Here is a 21636-nt window from a genome sequence, read left to right on the forward strand (position 1 = left end):
TCTACTCCCCACATTTCCTGTCTCACCTCAGCTGTCCTATCAAATAAAAGCAACCATGTACCATGATGATCACACAGCCCTTGAGGAGTGCACACTCATTCAAACTGGTGCCAAAGAGCCAGTAACTCTGTATGCCAGCTCAATTGTCTTTCTAAACCAATAAGACTGGATTTGGCCAATGGCTGAGAACTTCACGACTGGGCATACCTAGTCCTTTCTTGAATCTCCTCACCCTTTTCCTGGGCAAGGTCAATGGAAAGCACTTCCACTGATAGATTCTGGTTAGGTCCAAAAGCACCTTCAGCAGGAATGCCAGATTCAGATGTAGAAGGTCTCCTGCATCAAACGACAGCAGCTCTTGCATTGACAGAGCCTATGGCTTTCCTGGTCTTTCAGCAAATGTTGATGGTATGAGAAATGCAACCTTAAGGGACATTCATAATGATCACCGACTTCAGGGGCTAAAGAGGAGAAGAACTAAATCTCATGTTGGGATGGCAAACCTCCTGCTGCACAGTGTAAGCCTGGGCACCTTTTTTAGAAATGTAAGAGGTGGCTACCATCACTCTAGGCCAGCATATTACTCACACTGTTCCCTTCATTGCTGCTGCAAGGACCCTAAGGGTTGAAGGTGGTTTATAATCGAGATTCTTCCAGTGAAGAAGTTGAAAAGCAATGTACATTGTCTCTGAGGGCAAACAGACAACAATGCAGCATCAGATTCCCCAATCCCCTCTGGTTCAGACTCCGACCAAAGATGCATCTGCAGAGATCTCTTGGTATGCAGTACTGGACCAAGCATACTGCCCTTTGGAATATTGGCTAGGGTCTTCCACAACCTGAGAGTATCACACAGCCTCCTTGTGACCAACTACAAGGCCTGCAGTCACCTCCTGTGTCACTGTTATCAACCAAGCCCTACCATCAGACTGCACGTCTTAAAAGTACTATGATTAAGAAAGTTCCCAACAGTATCGCTGGAAGGGTGCTCAGAAACTGTAGCAGGATCAGTCTTAAAACTACCAAGGGGTCTGCCTCCCCATTTTGTACAAAACCTGCAAAAACAGGGACAGGCCTGAGGGGGTATCATTTCAGGTTTGAGGCAAGGGCCTAGTCCATCCCATTTGGACAGGCCCTGCCATGATGCATCAAATCCTTACATGGACCGCACCAATTGAGTCAGTTGGGGTTGGAAAAAAGCCCATATGGCCCCTATTTTAGCCAGCTTGGTTTGGACAGCAATTGACCCATTCACGTCAACCCCAAGCACCTACAGAGCCAAGAAAATCATCAGAACCTGACTGTTCAAAACTCCTTTCTGACCACCTCCTCTTGACTAAACCTCCGACCACTCAAAGCATTTACACTACGTGTTCACACCCACCCACTAATACACTTAAAGTATGCAAGGTGTCTGCTCATCAGGATGGAACTCATGCATGCAGATGGCTTATATCTAACTCTCAATGCTCAACACCTAAACAGATCACACAATAATCCTGTACATCCTCTGCAATCTTTTTTTAAACTGCAGCCCATACAGGGGAGGTCCCAACTGGCCCAAGGAACAACCCCTTTGCCTGAATGCTGAAATTCATGATATGTTTACCTTCCTTTCCAATATTCCAAAGTTCAATGTCTGCTCAAATGTCACAGTCGAAATCAGTAAGGATCCGGGGAATCTTGTACACTTGGGCCTTTTTGTCCTGTGCAAGGGCCATGTGGTGGTGTTCCTTAAAGAGCTATACACGTCACCTGCCCTGGTTGGGTCAGTCCCTGTACATAAAGTATACGTAACAGCGTGGAGATATACGAGATTTCAAACCTAAAAAGGTTTACATTGACACCACTGACTAAAGCGGTACAGTTTTAACTTACTAATTGTTACAATGGCTTCATTAACAGCTTGATATATTAGGTATAACTAAACATTTTTGAAGAGGGTGCGTTTTGTACTTTCTTTTGTCAATTTGTGGGAGTTTTGTGTGAGTTTTCCCATGTAGGGATTGGCATGGCAAAGTAGCATAGGCTATTCATGTTTTGGTATGTGGACTATGTTTACATGCTAAATACTGTCCCTATACAAATAATCATTAGAAGAAGACATAATATTTAGATTACCAGATTATGAAAATCTCTTTGTCTGGTGATTCTAAGCTTAATCCAAAAGGCAACTGGACTTGGTTGAAGCTCATAGGTGTCATAGATCTCTCTCTTTCTTACATGCCATCAACATAAATTTACAGAAAGTAAATATTGGTGGAGAATTTAATTTGACATCGTAGACAAGTTTTCAGTGTTGGAATATCTTCTTCGACCTGTAGAGAAGTCTAGCTCGCAAAATCTAGCCAAGGAACACATGGTTACCCAATATACCTGCTGTCATGACAGCGGTTTGACAGTCCTTGCTCGGATAATGGGATTTAATGCCAGTATGGAGAACGGGGGTGTGAACAAAGATTTCAATTTAAAAATAGAACATGTGGACGTGGAGATACCTGGCAGGCTTGTATCGTACACCTGGTCATTATCAGGCTCGTTGCTGGGTAGTGTTTAAGCTAAATTAGCTTCTTACCCCGAGGACCAAAAAATGTGGATTCAATGCACATGTGTTTACTGACACGCTTGGTTGTTATATGTTACTATTTCCATCTTCACCTGCCAACACCATATCATGCACCCTGACTTCACGTGGCTTTTCACATGACTCATCCCACTTTTTCATGCTACATTGTAGAGTGTACCTATTTTGTCCACACAATCAGGATATAAACCTACAACAGACAACAAGCTGTTTAATTAATAGTTCACATGTAGGTGAATTTGCCCTTACTGGTAAGTATTTATATAAGCACGCTAGTCCTATGTAGTATTTGGAGCTGAGGAGTAACAAAATGACAAATTAACAAGGCACTGTGCAGCTCGGTGTTATGCTGACAGCTAAAAATATCTGATTCTGAAACCTTAAGACAACTTCAGTTTCCTGACATCTGCCTACTCAGCAAAGACCCCGTACACTGTGTGAAGGAGCAGGGCAGGAAATATATTAAAGTCGGAGAAAGAAATCGTCCAGCCGAGGAGAAAGGAACTCTGGGTCTTACAAAATGTTCATCGCTGCAAAAGAAAGGTTGACAAATATTATCACAAGATCAAGCTTGTGCAGTCTGCATACTAGATATCACTTGAAATCACACACATTGCCGGTTTATTCTAATTTGGCCTCCTTTGTGAAGCACTTTAATTTGAAATCAAGTCAGGTAGCAAAGCAGTAAAAGGCATAGAAAAGGGAAAGATTAATCATTGACTAAATGACAAGTAGTGTAATTGGTTGAGTGTAAGTGCTGGCAGCTATGCGGCGGTGAGTAACACCTACAGCATAAGACAAACTATTTACACAGTGCTGTGAGACAGACAGACAGACGGACAGACAGACAGAGACATGAGGTAAGGAATCTGTGAGTGTGTCTGAGCAACACATGTCAACACATTTTCATAAGTGTGCAGAACGCTCTCGTTGACAGCCTATGGGAGGGGTTAAAGTGTGTATAAAAGAGCAGGTACAAACACACAGAGGCAGAGTGAACAACATCAGCAGAGTGCTTCAATCCATCTCGTTTATTCCACTATAGCTCTGTTGGAACTAAATATATTATTTTATTCTTAGTTTCTGTCTATGTTTCATTCAGTTAAGAGGCTTAAAATGTTATCCGTGCACTAAAGGATCCTGGGTATTTTAGTTTGTTTGATTGCTTTTTAGGCTTTAATTTGGCATAACAATCTAATTACAAATATGAGCAACAAATGTGATTAAACATTATCCGACGAGTCGTCAGAGTATTCCTGCATATGTAAAAACTTTTTAAAACTGAAGACAGATAAAAAATATGGTTAAAGTATATTAGGTCATTTATGTTTTAAGTGCAAAACTGCCACAAACTAACACAAAAGAAGCAAAAACATCTTCATAAACCAAATGTAGTATCTTAACGTTTGCCCTTTATAGAGCAGGTTTTCAAACGCCCAACATTCAGTAATGTTTTTTTTCATTCACAATCAACATAAGAGGGCCACCCTGACATTGTTTCCTTTCAGACAGCAGCCTTAGAGCTCAGTCTGACTTTTATCTAAGCTACAAGTTAACGTCTGTGCAGTCACTCATATGTTTGTGTTTGATGCATTTAAGGAGGACTGACTGCACATTCTGCAGGATCAACTAGCTTCAAAATCACGTCGCAAGATTAGCAAGGAAAAGCTGCAGAATGTGAGGCAAGTCTTGGTTGGGAAGACAACACCTGACTATAGCAGGGTGTGTGCACTGCAAAAACAAGACAACACAGAAAACGTTTGACTAAATACAATAAGAAAGAGAGAACAAGAAAAGAGCACAATAATCTTTTTTACTAAATCAACCACCAAACAAAGATTATTAGTTGTTTCCTAAATTAAATTTCAAGTGACATACTGTAGGATTTGAGCTTTTGAAAACACACTGTCGAATGCCTACACCAATGCCACAAACTTTAGCCTAAAAAGAACTAAAGGGTTAAAAGATCTCAGCAATGGAAAACAAGGTTGTGGTTTTAAGGTTGTAGTTCTAACGTCAAGGGTTCATCAGCTGAAGAAAATAGGCCTAAAAACAGTGTAGTGAGACCCCCTATTAAGGTGCTTCATACTATTTAAATAATGCACCATTCACACGGCGTGTTAGATAGAATTAGTAGATTTTTTTCTGGACATTTCAACATTAATATACGTAACTTTATATGTAAAATAAACTTCAAATTCTTACACATATAGACTTTTCAACATTATGACTTTATTCTCAATGTTTTAAATTCATTCTTAAAATACAAAAAAAAATCTATTTTAAATGATTTCCTCTCACCCTGGCACTAATTCTCAGTCTGTCTTAATTCTTTACATTTTTACTTCGTCCTCAGCATTGCAATTTAATTCAGAAAATGCAAACGAAAAAATCCTCTCCTTCCTCCTCCTATTAAACTTTTTATTCATCACACATTATACAGAGAACAAACAACATGAAGGGGATGTTTGACACTTACACTTGTAAGTCTGTTCATGTACACTTTTAAAGTTAGTTTTTAAAGTTTAGTTTCATGTTTCTGTTCTGTTGTTTTTTTATGTTGTTCAAATCTGTATTCTTCCTTTCCACAGTGTGTCCAGTGTTCAACACAATGGCAGCTGGTTGAGGGCCTGGAGGCGATGGATTTAAATCAGGCACTTCATTGTCAGGAGAAAGAAGTCGTTTGTCAGACAGATCTTGGTGTATCTTCTCATTAGGTTTAGGACTGCAAGCTTTAACACTGAGAGACTGGGACATCAGTCCGGCAACTTCTTCTTCTTCTTCCAGAGAGGGACACCCATCGTCTTTCAGATCTGAGTTCTTCTTCTCGTCATAATTTAATAATCAGATGGTTGGGAGCATTGAAGTAGTGGATCCTCCTGAGACATCAGCCCAAGAGGCCGAGGAGGAATTTAGTCATCCAGAGAACAAAACTCTCCTCTCTTTAAATATGAGGACTTGCTCTCATGAGTTAAGCACAACCTCAGCAGGTGGAGGCGTTGAAGGAAGTGGATCTTCTGGCAAAAAGGATGCTTTGTATCAGAGGGGTCATCCAAAGAAGCAAACCCATTGTCTTTCATATCTGGGTACATCTTTTTATCACACCCCAGGTGTGCAGCATGACATCATCAGGTGGGGGACTTGGAGGCAGAGGAATCTCTGCTAGAAGAATGAGAGGCATCAGACCAGCTTGATTAATGTAAACATACACGGTCTGCTGTAATGTTATTAACAGTATTCAGAACACCTAACGTAGGTGGAGTGATACACAGAGTGAAAAGTCCCAGTGATATATCAGCACTCATGGAATGCCTCTTATCCAATCAGATTACTTGAACTAACTGTTGTATAATGGCCTGTATGATTTTATAAACACAGCTGCACATTTTTTGTTGTTCCTGAATACAGAACAATGCAAAATCATGTAGCATAAAGTGCAAGGGGTACATACAGTGTTATGAATATCAGCAATATAACCCAATGTGGTCTTCACCATAGTGAGGCAGCAGCTCAGTGAGCCTAAAATTTAACTTCAAGTTGAGGATTAAGGACCACAGAGCAACAACTCCCTGTCTGCTCTTTGTTTGGTGTTCTTACACAGTCAGATACTGTGTTCATTCATTATGAGGAACTGCTCTCTCTCTCTCTTTCTCAGGGCAGGTCCCTGAAGAACAACGGCTGATTAAAATTTTTTTCTTACCAGCCACAACCTGCTCTCTTACCTGTGTCAATTTGCACCTGCTCTTTGGAGGGAGAGATTCTAATACAGAGACCAAACAGGAAGAGAGTGTATCCTGTTACTTGCATGAATGTTTGCAAAAATATGCATGCACATGCATCCTGCTTATTTGATGCAACTAACCTTTTTTACGACTACAAATGCATTCATTTGGATATTATTCCCCTACGGCAGCACTTACTAAACATGTATCCGTCTAGCGTGTATAACAGGTGATGTCCGAACTTATAAAGCTTCCCAAAAATAACCCATGTGCTGGGTCAGACCCCAAAATTCAGCATGACACAGAAAAGCTTCGAGGCAAACACAGAGGGACAGACGGACGACAAAGCCAGACCTATTGATGTGCTGAGATGAAGGGGCCGGGGGATTGGACTATATTTAGCTTCATTGAGATGGTAATGGTTGAAACATGAGAGGACTTTTGTGTGTGCATGTGTGTGTTAGAGTGTGTTTATGTGTGGTTTTGCATGTGTCAGGGTGTGTTTTATGTTAAACAACACAAGAACCCCCCCTTTGTGTACCTGGCAAAGTGTGTTTGATCATAGAAGCAGGAATAATAATCACAAGTGTGTTTGCTAGAATCAATAGTCATCTGTCTGTAACAGCACATCATGGAAATAGCAGCACTGGTGCTCTCCTTCCTCGCCTTGATCAGCACCCAAAGGAAATCTGATGAAACATATTTACACTGTGGCACGATTTCTCTGCCTGTCTCTCTCTCACTCTCTCTCTTACCCTCCTCTATCTATCCAGCTGTCTCACCCTCCCCCCCCCCCCCTCTCTTTAACCAACCCAGATTTCTGCCTTCCTCTGTTGTCTTCCTCCCACTTGTTTCCTAGCAACTGAACTGACACGGCCCCTATTCTCAGCCCTGTGAATCTGTAGCTGTAACCCTACATTTTATGGAATAACCCACATAAATCATGGCTCCCCACTGGGACCTGAGTTACGGTCGTTGTCTCGAGACGAACGACTTTGTCTGCGAGCATGTTGTTAACCTGGTTTCTGACATATTGAAAGTTTGGAGTGGTCACAGCAACAGTTGGGTAGTGAATGGTGCTCTGCAATCAACAACAAGATAACAAAACGGACATTAAAGCTGACAGTTATACAGCTGTTTGAGAGGCTTTTTAATTTAAGAGGCTTAATTATTAAAACATAAAGAGTTTTTTTGATTTTGCAATATTAGTTGAAGACAGTTCTTCTTCATGTAATGAATCAGCTGAAGTAAACGTATTGATTTTATAAGGGTTGGCCCCCATGATATGAGAAATTCATTCATATAGGCTTTACACAGATGTCGAGGCCCAACGAAGTTAGGTAGCAAATAAAAACAGTGTAATGCAGACGTTAGTCAGCCTGAGAATATTAGTATTAATCCACTACTAACAAACAGTATATTAAGTTTTGCTATATAGCAAAGTTTCAGGAGCAGGACCACACCTGAACCGCGCCTCTTCCGGCACTCCCATAAATCTAAACCAAACCCTCTCCTCCCCTTTCCCTCTCGCATTCTGCATCCCTCCCTCCCAGCCTTTTCTCTAACACTCCTGAGGGGTTCGTCGTGCCCGGGCGCGACGGCGGATCCCCGAAGAACCTCCCCCCAAAACGACGGCAACAAAAGTTCAACAATACTAAATTCATAATAAAGTTATCAATTCAAATATATTGATAAATAATTGTCAAATCGCTTTCTGTTGATGGGGAGAACAGAACATCTCTGCCCAGATATAACTATAAGCATGGTTCTCAACAGATCAACATGTACGCTTGTTTTACTTGTGCGTTTGCAAAGATAAGTAATAAGAAGGAACATATTTAAGCATAAGAAAACAATGAATTCAGTTTGGTTGTAAATTTGGTAAAATTGAATAAATAAAAAAGAAACTAACTCATTAATGCTACAGAAACATTACATATTAAAAGCCATAATCAAACAGCTGATGGAAGAAGCAGTTGTCCAGAAGAAAATATGAAGTAAGGAAAGAGACACCGTCTGCACACTCTCATATTTAATGAAAGGCCAATGACAGCTTCATATATCAGCCCAAAACTAATTAACATGTGTATTAACATTACTGTCACACCATGCATCAGTCTCATGCAGCACGACCCGCTTTAACTATTTCTGCTAAATGAACTCCATCTAGTGACAAAGAGAGGAACTACATCATGGATCATTTTAAAGATGTTATTCAGATTTAGGTCAATTATTTGACAAACAGAGAGTAAGTATGAGAGGGGAATGGGGATGGTATTTACTGACTATCATAACATGGCATTGATTTATGTTTAAGTGGATGTTCTCATATGTGTATGTGATGATATGATATGCCAACAACTCGTGATGTAAAGCAGCTTCACAGACTTTTAGGTGTAATTCCCTGTGAAACATTTTGGGGGGTTGTTTTGATGCTGCAACTACGAGTTTACAAGACGCAATGAGACAAAATAAACATGTAATTCTGTGACATCTCATCTTATTTTTTTAAAGATTATTTTTTGGCCTTTTTTGCCTTCATTATACAGAACAGCCGAAGAGAGACAGGAAGCGCAGGGAGCAGAGAGCAGAGAGCAGGCGATCAGTGCGACGAAGACTGTAGCCTATGAGGCGCCTGCTCTACCAACTGAGCTACACCAGCACCCCAAGTTAAACTATTTTAAACTTTTTATTTTAAATCTGGGAATGTTTTTAATGTTTTTAATGTTTATTAATGAAGGACATCCATCATAATATACAGTAAAAAGGAGGCAGGTGGTATTATCAAAAAAAAGCCATGAATAAGGATTTGTCAGAGACTGCTTGGTGCAGCAGTAATTTACTCTCTTAATCAAACCATCCAGGAGTCCATATATCTTGCCGGCTCAAAATTAGAGTGACTGAAAAGAGTGTTAATAATCAAACTGGCAGCTAGACGGATCAATATCGTCAACAGGCTGGCTGTAAATTTACCACAGAGGTGTGCAGAGGTCTGCTAGTCATAAACAGGAGGATGGTGGGCAGGTGGACGGCGGGGTTACAGTAGTTTGCAGTGTGCTTGAGTTGTGCACGGAAAAGCAGGTTTAAAGAATTAAACTGTGACCTTTGACCTAAGGATTTTACTTCTTGACTTCTACACATTTCTGATCCAACAAAACATCCAAAATATAGATTCAGACTTGGCTCAGGGCCTTTGGAAACAAGCCACAATCCATGCTTATCACGTTGACAAAAAGACGACTAAAACCGTCCTAGCATCTGTAGATCCGCTGTGCCTGATTTTTCTCTCAACATGACAGTATCTCCCCACATCATTACCTAATAGCTGCTTTGGTGGCAGATGCTCTGATCTGAAAAACATACTGTGCAGACAAGCTCGGCTGAAGCTGCAGTGTATCATTATGGATGCCCTCTGGTGGGCGACACAGCGCACATTTGACACAGACCGGATTAAATTAAACTCTGGCTTGAGATGAATAAGATGGAAGAGTGATTCATCGGTATCTGTGTTCTCAGGCACAGCTTTTATTTTATAAATGCTTGAGCACGCAGGGCAGCTCCAGGGCGCCAAATTAAAACCTTAAAAGAGCTCTAAAAGTTTAAAATGTGCAAGGTGTCGCTTTCCTTCTATTTGTCCCTCTGCAAAAATCTATTTCAATCATTCCCCTACCCGATAAATCCCTCCAGTTGGATTCTGAAGCTTCATTCATTCACCCATCAATTTCAAATGACATCGTCGTATAAACAAGCGATCACTTCAAGGCTAAACTCCATTCATTCATCTCATGAATGCATGTATGAGCCTGTCAGAGCACTTCACAGCAGCTCCACTAGGGGTCACAGACACGCTGCTGAAGTCGCACTTAGCTGCTGTGTAGGATATTGATGATGGCTCAGTTTGCTTACCCAGCATCCTTCTCCCCATTTGTCAGACCTGCTCCCTCCTGGAGCGAAATAAGTCAGGCAGCTGCAACGTTTGGGCTCCCTCTGGTTTAGGGGGGAAATGGATGTGATGAAAATCTCTCCTCACACACACACTCCAGGCGTGTCTCAGGCTTGTTTCCCTGCATGTAAGCCTAAAAACAATGGCTTCTCTTGATGTTTTCTACAAACTACAAAACACACCCCACATGACTGAATTCTAATCCCAAAGTAATGGCCAATAAAGGCAATTTGGATAAAGCTAAAGCTCCCTGCTAAGCCCATTTGGCTTGAAAGCATCAGTGGCTGAGAGAAATCCTGTTGCACTACAAAGGTATTATTTGCTCCAATAAGCTAACAGCATTGAACTCTCAGAGCGCAGCACAATCATCTTTGATATTTAAATCTGAAGCTTTGAATAAACGGACGGGAGAGAATTCAAGGTGTTTGACGGGGAGCACATTCATCCTGCTCATAGTGTCAGGACTTTAATGTCCAGAGAGAAACATGACACATAAACAACACAGAACAAAGCCATTAGAGTCCAGTAAGTACTGAAGCTGTGTTATAAAACGCTTCAATCATCCTGAATGCTGCTCAAAGGCATAATAGAAAGAGGCATGGAGAACTGTTATCACATTTCATTGGATATAATCACACTGGATCCTGAGATAAATGTATAAATAATAACTTTCTCTTATTTCTCAATAGAAATAAAGAATTCTGGAAACGACTATTTCATTGGATTTCTTATTTATAACTTTTTGCAGCCTGGAAATCAACTGGAAAATCAAGCCCCATCCCCTATCCGTCTGCTGGCTGATAGTCTGTTCCTATTTTAAAAGGTGGGTTAAAGGTGTCACATCTCTATCCAAACATCATTACACAAGAGGTGTTTTATTTGCCTGTGTGAATGTGCACACGGCAATGGAGCAGGTTGACAGGTCACATCGCTTCCTGTGCTAAATGGTTTCCTATCAAAGGGGCAGTGCAGGAGGTCAACACAAAGTGCTGCCTGTTAAGCAAACAAGCTGCTCACATAGATGTGTCTCTCTAGCAAATAAAACCTTCTGCCAGTCTAAGTAAATCCAGTCGAAACTCTTTTCTACAATTTATTTTTCTCAGGGCAGATAAAAGACGCCTCAAGATCAATAAATTATTGATTTCTTGATCAAGTTTTCAAATGAATAAAATGGATTTGATGCTCCTCTGGCAGTTTTGTGGTTTATGTTCAGAGTTACAGTTAAGACAGCTACACTTCTTAGAGCGCACTCGCTTAAAATAAGATGTAAAGTGATATAAAATTCTATCCATTATTGATCCTGAGACATTATTTTAATACCTTGCCCGTATCAAGCGAGTTGTAAGCACATCTATGATCTTAAATTATTAAACAGATAATAAATGTTCATCTGTGCCTGCAAACCAGATGCATTTCGACCCACAGCTGCACAGCGCGTGAGCCCATATGACTGTGCAATAGTAAATGAGAGAGCATGCTGCCGTCGTGTGGTGTTGGATGGGAGAACCAGAGGCCATATTTCATAGTGAGCTCCCCGGGAGACGGAGCTGGTGTAAGTAAAGCAGGGCACGAGTGCAGAGATGCATGGTAGTAACATTTAGGGTTGTAATAGTGGAGCAATGGGGAACAGGGAAGAGGGGCATGCAGATGGTCCTCTGTGTTGAGTCAAAATAAAGGCCATGTGAGCTTAAAACTAACACTTGTGTTGGACAGCTTTTGTGTTGGTCCAGGCTAAAATATCTAAATAACTATCTAACAATTGTTATGAAATTGATGATGTATCATTATGAATACAGTGATTCCCCTGCCTTTCCAATAGCACCACCGTGTTGTTCACATCTGTGGTTTTCTGAGAAATGTCTTGACAACTTTCAGAAGGATGACCCTACAATTAAGTATTTATGTAATTAACAAAATGTAATCTATCTGTGAAGCCTGTGACTTTCATGATCTTCATGGGGTCAGTTTATCAAATACTGTAGTTTATACCCAAATACCTTAAAAGATATTCCCGCCTCTGCTGAACTTTGTGTTTATTGCTAATTAGCAAATGTTAGAATGCTAACATGCTAAAGTAGGATGATGAACATGTAACATTATTGCATAAAGCTAGCTAGGCAATGTATTTAAGTAGGCCAGTACTTGGTATATTTGTTTAAATTCTCTTTACATTCTGACAACAATCACTAAATCAACACAAGCTAGTCAAACAAGAATGGCAGAGACCTGTGTCACCCAGAAGCTAAATGGTAGTCTTTTCCTACACAGTAAGTGAGAGACTGCGAGAGTGCATGTTCATGTGTTAGGGGTCAGTTGCTATTACATTTTGGAGGTTGAACACTTTCAAAGTCAGAAATTAAAAAGTTCCTACCCAAGTTTCAACTTCAGCATGTTAGCATTGTTGTTGTTGGTATGCTTTCTTTAACATTTAGCTCATAGCTAGCTAGTGTTTGTTCAAGTGATTTGGTCTAGTCGCTGTGACATTTTTGAGATGTAATACTTACCAATTAAAATCTCAAAACGCTTACTACAAAAACCTTAACTTGAGCATGTTAGCATTGTCTTTGTCAGTAAGCTTACTCTAGTATTTAGCTAACAACTAGCTAGTGTATGTTGAAGTGTGTAGAGGAGGGGGATATGACATTTTTGAGGTTCAACAGTTTCAAAGTCTGTTTCCTACCTAACTTTAGCATGTTAGCTTTGTTGCTGTTGGTATGCTTTCTTTAACATTTAGCTCATAGCTAGCTAGTGTTTGTTCAAGGTGTTTGGTCTAGTCGCTGTGACATATTTGAGGTTCAATACTTAATAAATCAAAACTCAAAAAGTTTACTACCCAAACTTAAACTTAAGCATGTGAGCATTGTCATTGTTATTTAGCAGCTTAATTTAGCATTTAGCTCATAGCTAGCTAGTGTGGAAGTAGACTCTTTTTTTCCCCTTGTTGATAGTAAAAATAGAGATTGACATGTATAGGGGCAGAAAGAGGGAGGAATGACATGCAGTAAAGGTCCCAAGCCAGAATAAAGTTGGGCTTATATTCAATAGTATAATATGCTTTGACAGTGTCTTTTATAATAAATAATATAAATAATTTATAATTATATAAAACAATGATTTTGCAATAGTAGATAGTTAATGAGGGGCAACATGAGGTCACCAGGAAAACCAACACCAACAAAAAAAAAGTCAGTTCAAACCACTTCCCTCTGCCTCCGTCTCTCTCCTCTTTGCTGCAGTCCTAAACTCTGTCACTTCACTGTCTTCACTTTGCACCCCAGAGCAACATTTAGTCAAACTCAAACACCATCATCCACTGACAGGTCGCGCTCTGTAACCCGTGATCTTTCTCCATCTCTGTGATGGTCATCAGCCTTGTCAGGTCTCAATATTTTGCCATCCAAACACAAGAAGACAGACAGGAGGAGAGAGCGCAAAGAGAGAAACCAGATGGGGGGGGTTGAGTGTGAGAATAAATGGGGCAGTATCATTTTATCACTTAATGGATGCTCTCAGTCCTGAACTCAACACAAACAAATACGTCTTTGTCATTAAACAAATATGCCCGCTTGAATTAAATGAAACCATTATTATAGAGTGAGCGACTGAGCACACATCTCTACACTGCTCCCCTGACACACTCTCTCAATAATGCCGCCTTCTCAATTCTGCATAAGGCTTGACAGACACATGGTTTTGTGGCGCAGAAAATGGCTTTTCAGCGTGTCATCATTAATAATTTACTTATGACAAACAGCTCTGACATTTACAGTGCAATGGGTGTCTGCCTGACACTGACAGGGAGACAATAATGAAGGAGAAGAAGAGCGATACAGGGAGAGAAACAGATTCTCTCCCAGTCGAGTGCTGATGAACTTGGAAAGGGTCGGGCCTAATAAAGTGTCAAGTGAGTAACTGTATCTGTAAGATCAATGACACCAAGTTTAACATGAGAATTAAGCAGTGGCCCTTAAATCTGAATGAGGTTTTCGTGACATTTAAATTGCAGTCCAATTCAGCCTCTGTTTGAAAATCAAAGACACACACCCTCGGTTTTTTAAGAGACAATTGTGACGAAAGAATGTGTGAATGAGCTGCCGGCAGACTCGCTGGCTGACTAAGTGATGGACTTTGTAAATCCCTGTCTTTTCTCCTGAATGTCTGTCTGTCTGTCTCGCAGTTTAACAGGTTGAGAATAAACCGATGTGTAAAGCTCTCAGTGGGCAGCAGAGTTCAGAAGTAAAGCTTTGTGGGCTGACAATTAACATTGAAAGAAGCTGACAGTTTGAAACCAGAGGTATTGATGGTGATTTAAAGCATCTCCACTCTGAACAGCAGCTTTAATACTTGAGTTTTTATCAAAGATACGACGGGGCCTGAAAGCAACAAATTGTGCACATATTTTCTTCTTTTAACTTTATTTTGAAAGCAATAACCTGCCTAAGGAAGAGGACACAAATACATTTTTCGACAGTCCAGACAGTATTGGGTAAAAAAGAAAAATAAATAAAAAGATGAAAACATGAACTCGTCTTTGAACAGGAAAGTTAACAACAGAATTACCTTGACTCGAATTATGTCATGTAATGATGAATGCAGCCTCTCTCTGACAAGATGAATGAGAGGCTGTGTTGCTAATTTTCCTATAACACAATGTACAACTGAGGCTGATTGGAATCTCATTAGTTTGCAATGATTATGTCATAAAGCAAAGCACGGTTACGACCTTGTCATACTCTGAACGCTTCTCAAAGATGCCGAACCAAAAAACATCCCTGTAGTTTTTACTGCTGGATAAATAATGAGGATTCGGCCTGTTGTGTTAAGAGAGAAAACACTGACACTACTGTAAACAGGCAATTTTCCAACTGCAGCTGTGAGCGATGAAGTCGGGGCCGAAGCTTTATGGATGGCCAGCAGCAGGGCCGGAGTTTCAATCAGTTTGTGATCAGAAGAAATGAAGATCACACACAGTGTGTCCAAGTCTGTAAACACCCCCGCTGTGAAGAGAGCCCGCACTGACGGGACGCCAGCCTAGCAAAGATAACCACTGACAACAATGCACACAGAGAAACACACACACACGCACATACATAGACGCTGCAGCAATGATGATGTGCTGGTGTCTTCATCTTCTATCTGAAACCACTGAGGCCTGCAGCATTTACAGAATACATCAACCATGAGGTATTACATGAATTGTTGATTTGACGTCTCTCAATATGTCTTAAGTGTGCAGAGTTTTATGTGTGTTTTGTGTGTGTTGCTGGTCAGCATGGCAGCCAAGGTACTACATCAACACACGGACAGTGTGTCAGGCCGTGAAGAGACTATCATTCTTTTGATGGACGTTACTGCAAAGTAATCAGTTTGGGGATTCATGTGAACATGTGGACTCAACGCAAAAAGTGGTGTCATAATTTCTCTATAAACTTAAACTCAGCGCTCATGTGAAGTAAAGAAATCTGAGCAGAGATGTCATTTTGTCCCTGCGATGAATTATTCCTTAGATGGTCATGATGGTTGTTCCACCTCACATCAAGAACTCGTCTGAGTTTGCAGACTTTTCACCTTTCTAAATGCTTTTAGTAAAACATTAAAGGTTGTGTATACTTCTGTGTCTTTAAATGAGAGAAAAAGAAAGTGCCATTTTCTCATTTTTGATGTCTCTTTAAAAACACCATGCAGATGCTTTAGTCATTACCGTCTAATTGAATCGTCCAGAGACCATGGAGCGCTGCTATTGAATAATCTTTGCACACAGCCACTTCAGTCTCATTAATCCTGCATCCCTTTACTGTAAATGTGTGCAGGCAGAGCTGACGAGTGTGTAAGAGCCCTCAGACAACCCTGAAGATGACAAGCGCACAAATGCAGGTTTGAGATTGGACCCAGGAGAATGGAAATCAAAGCAAAGCAAGGAACTAATTCAAGACTCGACATTTGGCCTTCTACCAATACACACAAACGCACACACAATCCACATGTCACAAAATGATGACTACTTGTCCTACGAATACTTTTAAAACAAGACAATGTCATTCAAAGTGCAGTCACTGGAAGCTGGCCTTGTGCTTATGCTAGAGAGTCTTTCCACTAAAGTCTGCTCTGAATCAAATTGCTAATTAAGTTTAATGACTCATGTATTCAGCATATGCTGCCACCAGTTTAAGAAATCTAACTAACTTGGATCTCTGACTTGCAATATTTAAATCAAGCCCTCCTCCGAGCCAGCAGCTGCTTCTCTTTCTAGTGATGGGGCTTCTGTTCCACAATACCTGACATGATTGACAACCTGGAGAACCTACGCTGATGGATTACTATGGATTATTCGTAATATCCAACCACCTGAATAATGGCCCTTTCTCCTGCTGCGGTCGAGAAGCAGTAACTAGATAAAGAAGGCCAGCACTGAGAGGCTTAGGAAGAGATTCAAAGCAATAGGTCACCATGAACTAAATGTAGACGAGCTGAGGATCATGGAGCATATTGGGACCTACACTGACGTGACTCTCTGTCTATATGGCTCTGGATACTTCGTTCAGGGAGTAGGCGGGGCTGCTCCTCCGCTGCTCGTCCGCTGTTCTCACCTACGTCTGCAGCGCACACCTGCTTTCAAACACGTTGTCATCGGCCTCATAAGGACAGTCCTTGTAACACATTGCCCACAAAGGCGCCGGTTGACCTGATGCGGTCAGCCACATACTAGGTTTTGACCTAGTCTCTTTCTCTATGCCACTTTTTCTCAAGGAATGGAAAAACACACAAATTGAACCCCAAAACACTCACAGATTAAAAGCCAAAAGGAGACCAAAACATTTTCACTACTCTGCTCTACTTGTACCCAATGTTGACTTCTGGTGCAGTTGAAAAGCCTGATTGATCCAGTGTGATTACTGTCATTAGCGCCATCTTAAAGCCAACTCTAAACACTGTAATTTTATCAAGCCCTTCCGTAAGGATGTTTTTATCCACACGGCCACGTGTCAAATGCTACAAATGTGATTCCCATTGATCTGCAAATATAGACACAAACAGCTAAAAGCAGAACAAGAACACCAGAACTGCTTTATTTACAAAGCCAGTTTGCCTTTTTTTAACATGTGATTCAAGTGGGGCTCTGATGTGACATGATCAGAAGTTCCCCACTGAAAGCAATTAAAAAAATGATCTCTAAAGGCAAAGAAAGTAGTTCTTAAAGCTTGTATTTCAATCCAAAATACAAAAGGCTCAGAAGCACAACACGCAGATGGTTTTGTTAGTTGTAATGCAAACCGACAGCAGGGCTTAGAAAATGTGAAGTAGCACCCCAGAATGACACTACACAGCGGATTGGAAATAACAGACTCAAATGTTTTTCCTCTGGGGAGTGTGAATAAACTCAGTAAAGGTGAAGGCAATAAGACAACAGAGTATCTGGCTAGAGAGTGAAACTAGAGTTTTAAATGTGAGAAAGGTTCAAGAGGAAAGTTCACTTAAGCGAAGAAATTTCATCCTTTGGGGGGAAAGAATATCCACAGCAGGAGAGAGAATATAAAGGAATCCATATGACATGAGATAGATAGATAGAAGCTTGACATAAATAACTGTATGCCATGTTGGTGCCCTAATATTGTGTAGGTGCCAAAACAGCCCTGAGCTGTCGAGGCGTGGACTCCACTAGACCTCTGAAGGTGTGCTGAGGTTTCTGGCGTCATGACTTTAGCAGCAGATCCTTTAAGTCCTGTAAGTTGCGAGGTGGGGCCTCCATGGATCGGACTAGTTTCCCACTGATGCTCGATTGGATTGAGATCTGGTGAATTTTGAATACCGTTTCCATAAAGGGGTGCTCTTGGTCTGCAACAATGTTTAGGTGGGTGGCATGTGTCCAAGTAACATCCACAAGAATGGCAGGACCCAAGGTTTCCCAAAAGAATACCCCACAAGAGCTGCAGTTTTGGAGATGCTCTGACCCAGTCGTCTAGCCATCACAATTTGGCCCTTACCAAAGTCGCTCACTTCCTAGGCTTGCCCATTTTTCCTGCTTCCAACACGCCAACTTCAAGGACAAAATGTTCACTTGCTGCTTGACATATCCCACCCACTGACAGGTGCCATTGTAACGAGATAATCAACGTTATTCACCTCACTCTCAGTGGTCATAATGCTATGGTTGATTGGTGTAAGTAGAGGTCAGCATGTTGCTACAATTTGAAACAGTATCAATCCAAGATTTCTAATGTGGCCAGCAGTTGTGACATAAAACAGACAAAGGGACAAACTAAATGATGGCCTGAATGATATTACCATCCCTGAACTCTGTTGTCAGCAAGGCAAAAACAAATCTAAGCTTCCGTTTTCATGACATATTTCTCCCGCTTGGTCTAAAATCCAACTAATTTCCATTAAAAAACAACAGCAGGTGCACACTTCTGCTCAGGTGCAACATCTCATTTTCCACCCCCCTGTCAGGTGGCTGTGAGTTTGCGGCTAAGTGGCCCTGAGAGGTGGATGTGCAAGGTTGTAATGCATCCTGACTCACTCTGGTCATTGTCCTCTCAGCAACAGAGGCAGAGATCTGTCATGTAGTATTGTAATAATGATATTAGGCAGAGCTGAGAATAGTTATATGGTCCACGGCCAAGCACATCAACAAGCACATGTTGATCCAGTGAGCAACCACAGCAATACTACTATCACATGGAATTAAATATCAAGTGCACATTAAAGCAGGAATTGGTCTCGTTCTGCAAAATACTCAGTGTGTTGCGAAATGAATTTTCTGGTTCCTCCCTCCTCATCTCTGCTTTAATTATATGTCATTCATCTCTTCATCACATCCAATACTATTTTCTCTCTGCTGTCATGCGCCCTCAGCCTTCGTCTCTAGCTAAACACGTAGCCCAGCATGGGCTGCGGCATCCTGTACCTGTGGTGAGGATGGAGGGTGGGGGCACAGAGGGTGTCATCGCCACTAGAGGTGAAGCTCCAGTTTTAGTGAGGAAACGGAGGGGGGCATCACAGCTATAATCACCTAGATATTCCACAGCGCGGCGGGGCAGGAAACCAATAAATACACACACGCAGAGGCACGTTAACATTCACACACACGCACACATGTGGTATGAGCATGTGAATGAGCTACAAGTATCTATAAAACTAGTAATAACCTATAATATAGATTTATCAGTAATCATTTCGACTGAGATGCAGTTTTCTTTATTCCACGGCGGGATGAACACTATCAGCAAACATTTTGATATTTTTAATGATTTGTTTTAACTTTGAGATTATAATTTTGTTTATTTGCTTTCTTGTTGAGGGAAGATGAGATGATTAACAGAACTCACATGTCTGTAGTGTTAATATGAGGCTACACTCAGCAGTTGGTTAGCTTAGATTAGCAAAACGACTTGGAAACAGGGGCTCAGAAATGCATCTACCAGCACATCTACAGTTCATTGGTAAGATACGATATCTTGTTTGTTCAATCCAAACAAAACAAAACTTACAATTTGATGTTTTATGTGGGGTTACAAACCCAACCAATCCCTACCTTTTGCGGCTGGGAGCAGCAACTTCCTGGAATCTCTGCAGGTTGCCTAGAAATTGCTAGGAGCACATAAATATTCTCGCATCCCCTGTGTGTACGTGTGTGTACGTGTGTGTGTTAGATATGTTTAGAGATGCTGGAAGATGGATTTTGTAACTATTGGACAGAGGCAACTAGCTGTTTTCCCCTATATACTGTATATGGTATGCAAAGCTAACTTGTTGCTGGCTATTTATATATATTTCACCTACTCGAGTGCTGTGAATACACAAACCCAGTTCAATATTTTACACATGTTTACGAGTGTAACTCCTGTCAACACTGACACTGTTAATGAGAAAACATGTGAATGTGTTTTTGTGTTAGTGTAGAGAGAAACCCGACATCTGGTGTGAACGGCCCTTTTGAACGGTTTCTATAATTTCAATTGACATAAAAGCAAATTTACTACATCACAGTTGTGTGATCAGTGGTGCCTGACTTATTTGGTCCCAGGTACGCTGACAGCTCTGCCTACAGGGTTTTTTGAAGGGGAACTTGCTGCAGGGCTAAGTAAATAGTGTTTCCAAAATATGAAAAAAAGCATGACATCTTTAGTACATCAAATGTGTGCAACTGGTACAAAAACAGCCCTGAAAGAAACTTTGGTGAGGAGAGTCATGGTTCTTTATCTCTATCGGCAACATACTCACTCCCACTCCTTGCGTCGTGCCTGTGGTGTGCTCTGAATCTTATGAGCCTGGTGCGCTTTGACGATGTCCCTCTGCTCGATCAGGCCTCCCCGTCGTCTCTTGATCACATTGGGACTGACGGCCAAATCTCCATCCACCCCCAGCAGCCCCCCTCCGACTTCAAAAGTGGACGCCACATCCAGAGACAAGCCAAGACGGTTCGGATGCAGAGGGGGGGTGTGGCCGGACATGTGTGGGAGGTAGAGGGTGTCGTAGCTGGTTGAGAGACTTTGGGGCTCCAGGAGGGTGTGTGACTCGGGCAGAAACAGGCTGGACCCTCCAGCGAGTCCTGCACGATGCTTCTGCCAGTCCTCGCAGTCCGCTGAGGACGAGGGGAGTATGTAGTGCCTGGGGGTGATGCTTCCACACATAGTCCCCATGCCCAGACCGACCACTGGACACTCCGGCCCCGCTGGGGCTCGAGGTAGCCCCAAAGCATTGTGGTCCCCTGTCAGAGACTGAGAGCTGACTGAATAGGAGCCCAGTTCCAGCATGGTGGGAAGGCTGCTCGGGATCTCAGCATAGTGCTGCAGAGAGAAAATGAATACAGGAAAGAAAAAGGTGAGGGACACATAAAATAAATGACCAAACCTTTTTTTAATTCAGTGTAATTGTTTCACTTTAAAACTTGGATTATCTATTACTATTTTGTGGGCAGCTATGTATGTAAGAATGACTTTATTCAAGCCTAACAATGCATGTTTAATCTGATGGTCCGCATTATTAACTTCAACAGTCTTTAAAAATCATACAAATCTTCTGCTGTTGTGTGAGTGTATCTGTAATGATTGATCTATATCCTCAGTGTCACTATGAGCTGAGCGGTCAAATCACAAAATCACAACTGGTTAGATTGTGCTGTCATTCAGCACAGCAAAGACAGGACAGGATGAGACAGCTGGTCCTGAGGACAGAGAAGGCCCAATCAGAGTTTGAGTGAACTGAATGGACAAATGTTTCGCTTACAAGCTGCTAAGGTTTCACTTTAATGTTTCACAGTAAGGGGTGCACAGTATTTGGCAGGAGAAGTAGGAAACTGAAGTGAAAGTTATAGGTGGAGATAAAACTTAGTAGAACACCCTAGGACAGACTTAATGTAGCAACATCCTTCACACTTACAGGTGCAG

The 21636-nt window shown here is 41.4% G+C and overlaps 1 protein-coding gene across 1 annotated transcript in view; it reads right to left on the bottom strand.

The window, feature by feature from the left end:
• Positions 1-21003, bottom strand: part of LOC138607405 (voltage-dependent R-type calcium channel subunit alpha-1E) — an 88079-nt gene extending 67076 nt beyond the window's left edge. Inside the window, exon 1 of the mRNA XM_069679996.1 lies at positions 20471-21003. Coding sequence (XP_069536097.1) covers positions 20471-21003 — 533 coding nt within the window. The remainder of the gene's footprint in view (positions 1-20470) is intronic.
• Between the last annotated feature and the right edge of the window lie 633 nt (positions 21004-21636).

This window comes from Semicossyphus pulcher, unplaced genomic scaffold, assembly GCF_022749685.1.
Source record: "Semicossyphus pulcher isolate SPU_LCO1_2020_fin unplaced genomic scaffold, fSemPul1.0.p SCAF_4, whole genome shotgun sequence".
NCBI classification, from domain to species: domain Eukaryota; kingdom Metazoa; phylum Chordata; class Actinopteri; order Labriformes; family Labridae; genus Semicossyphus; species Semicossyphus pulcher.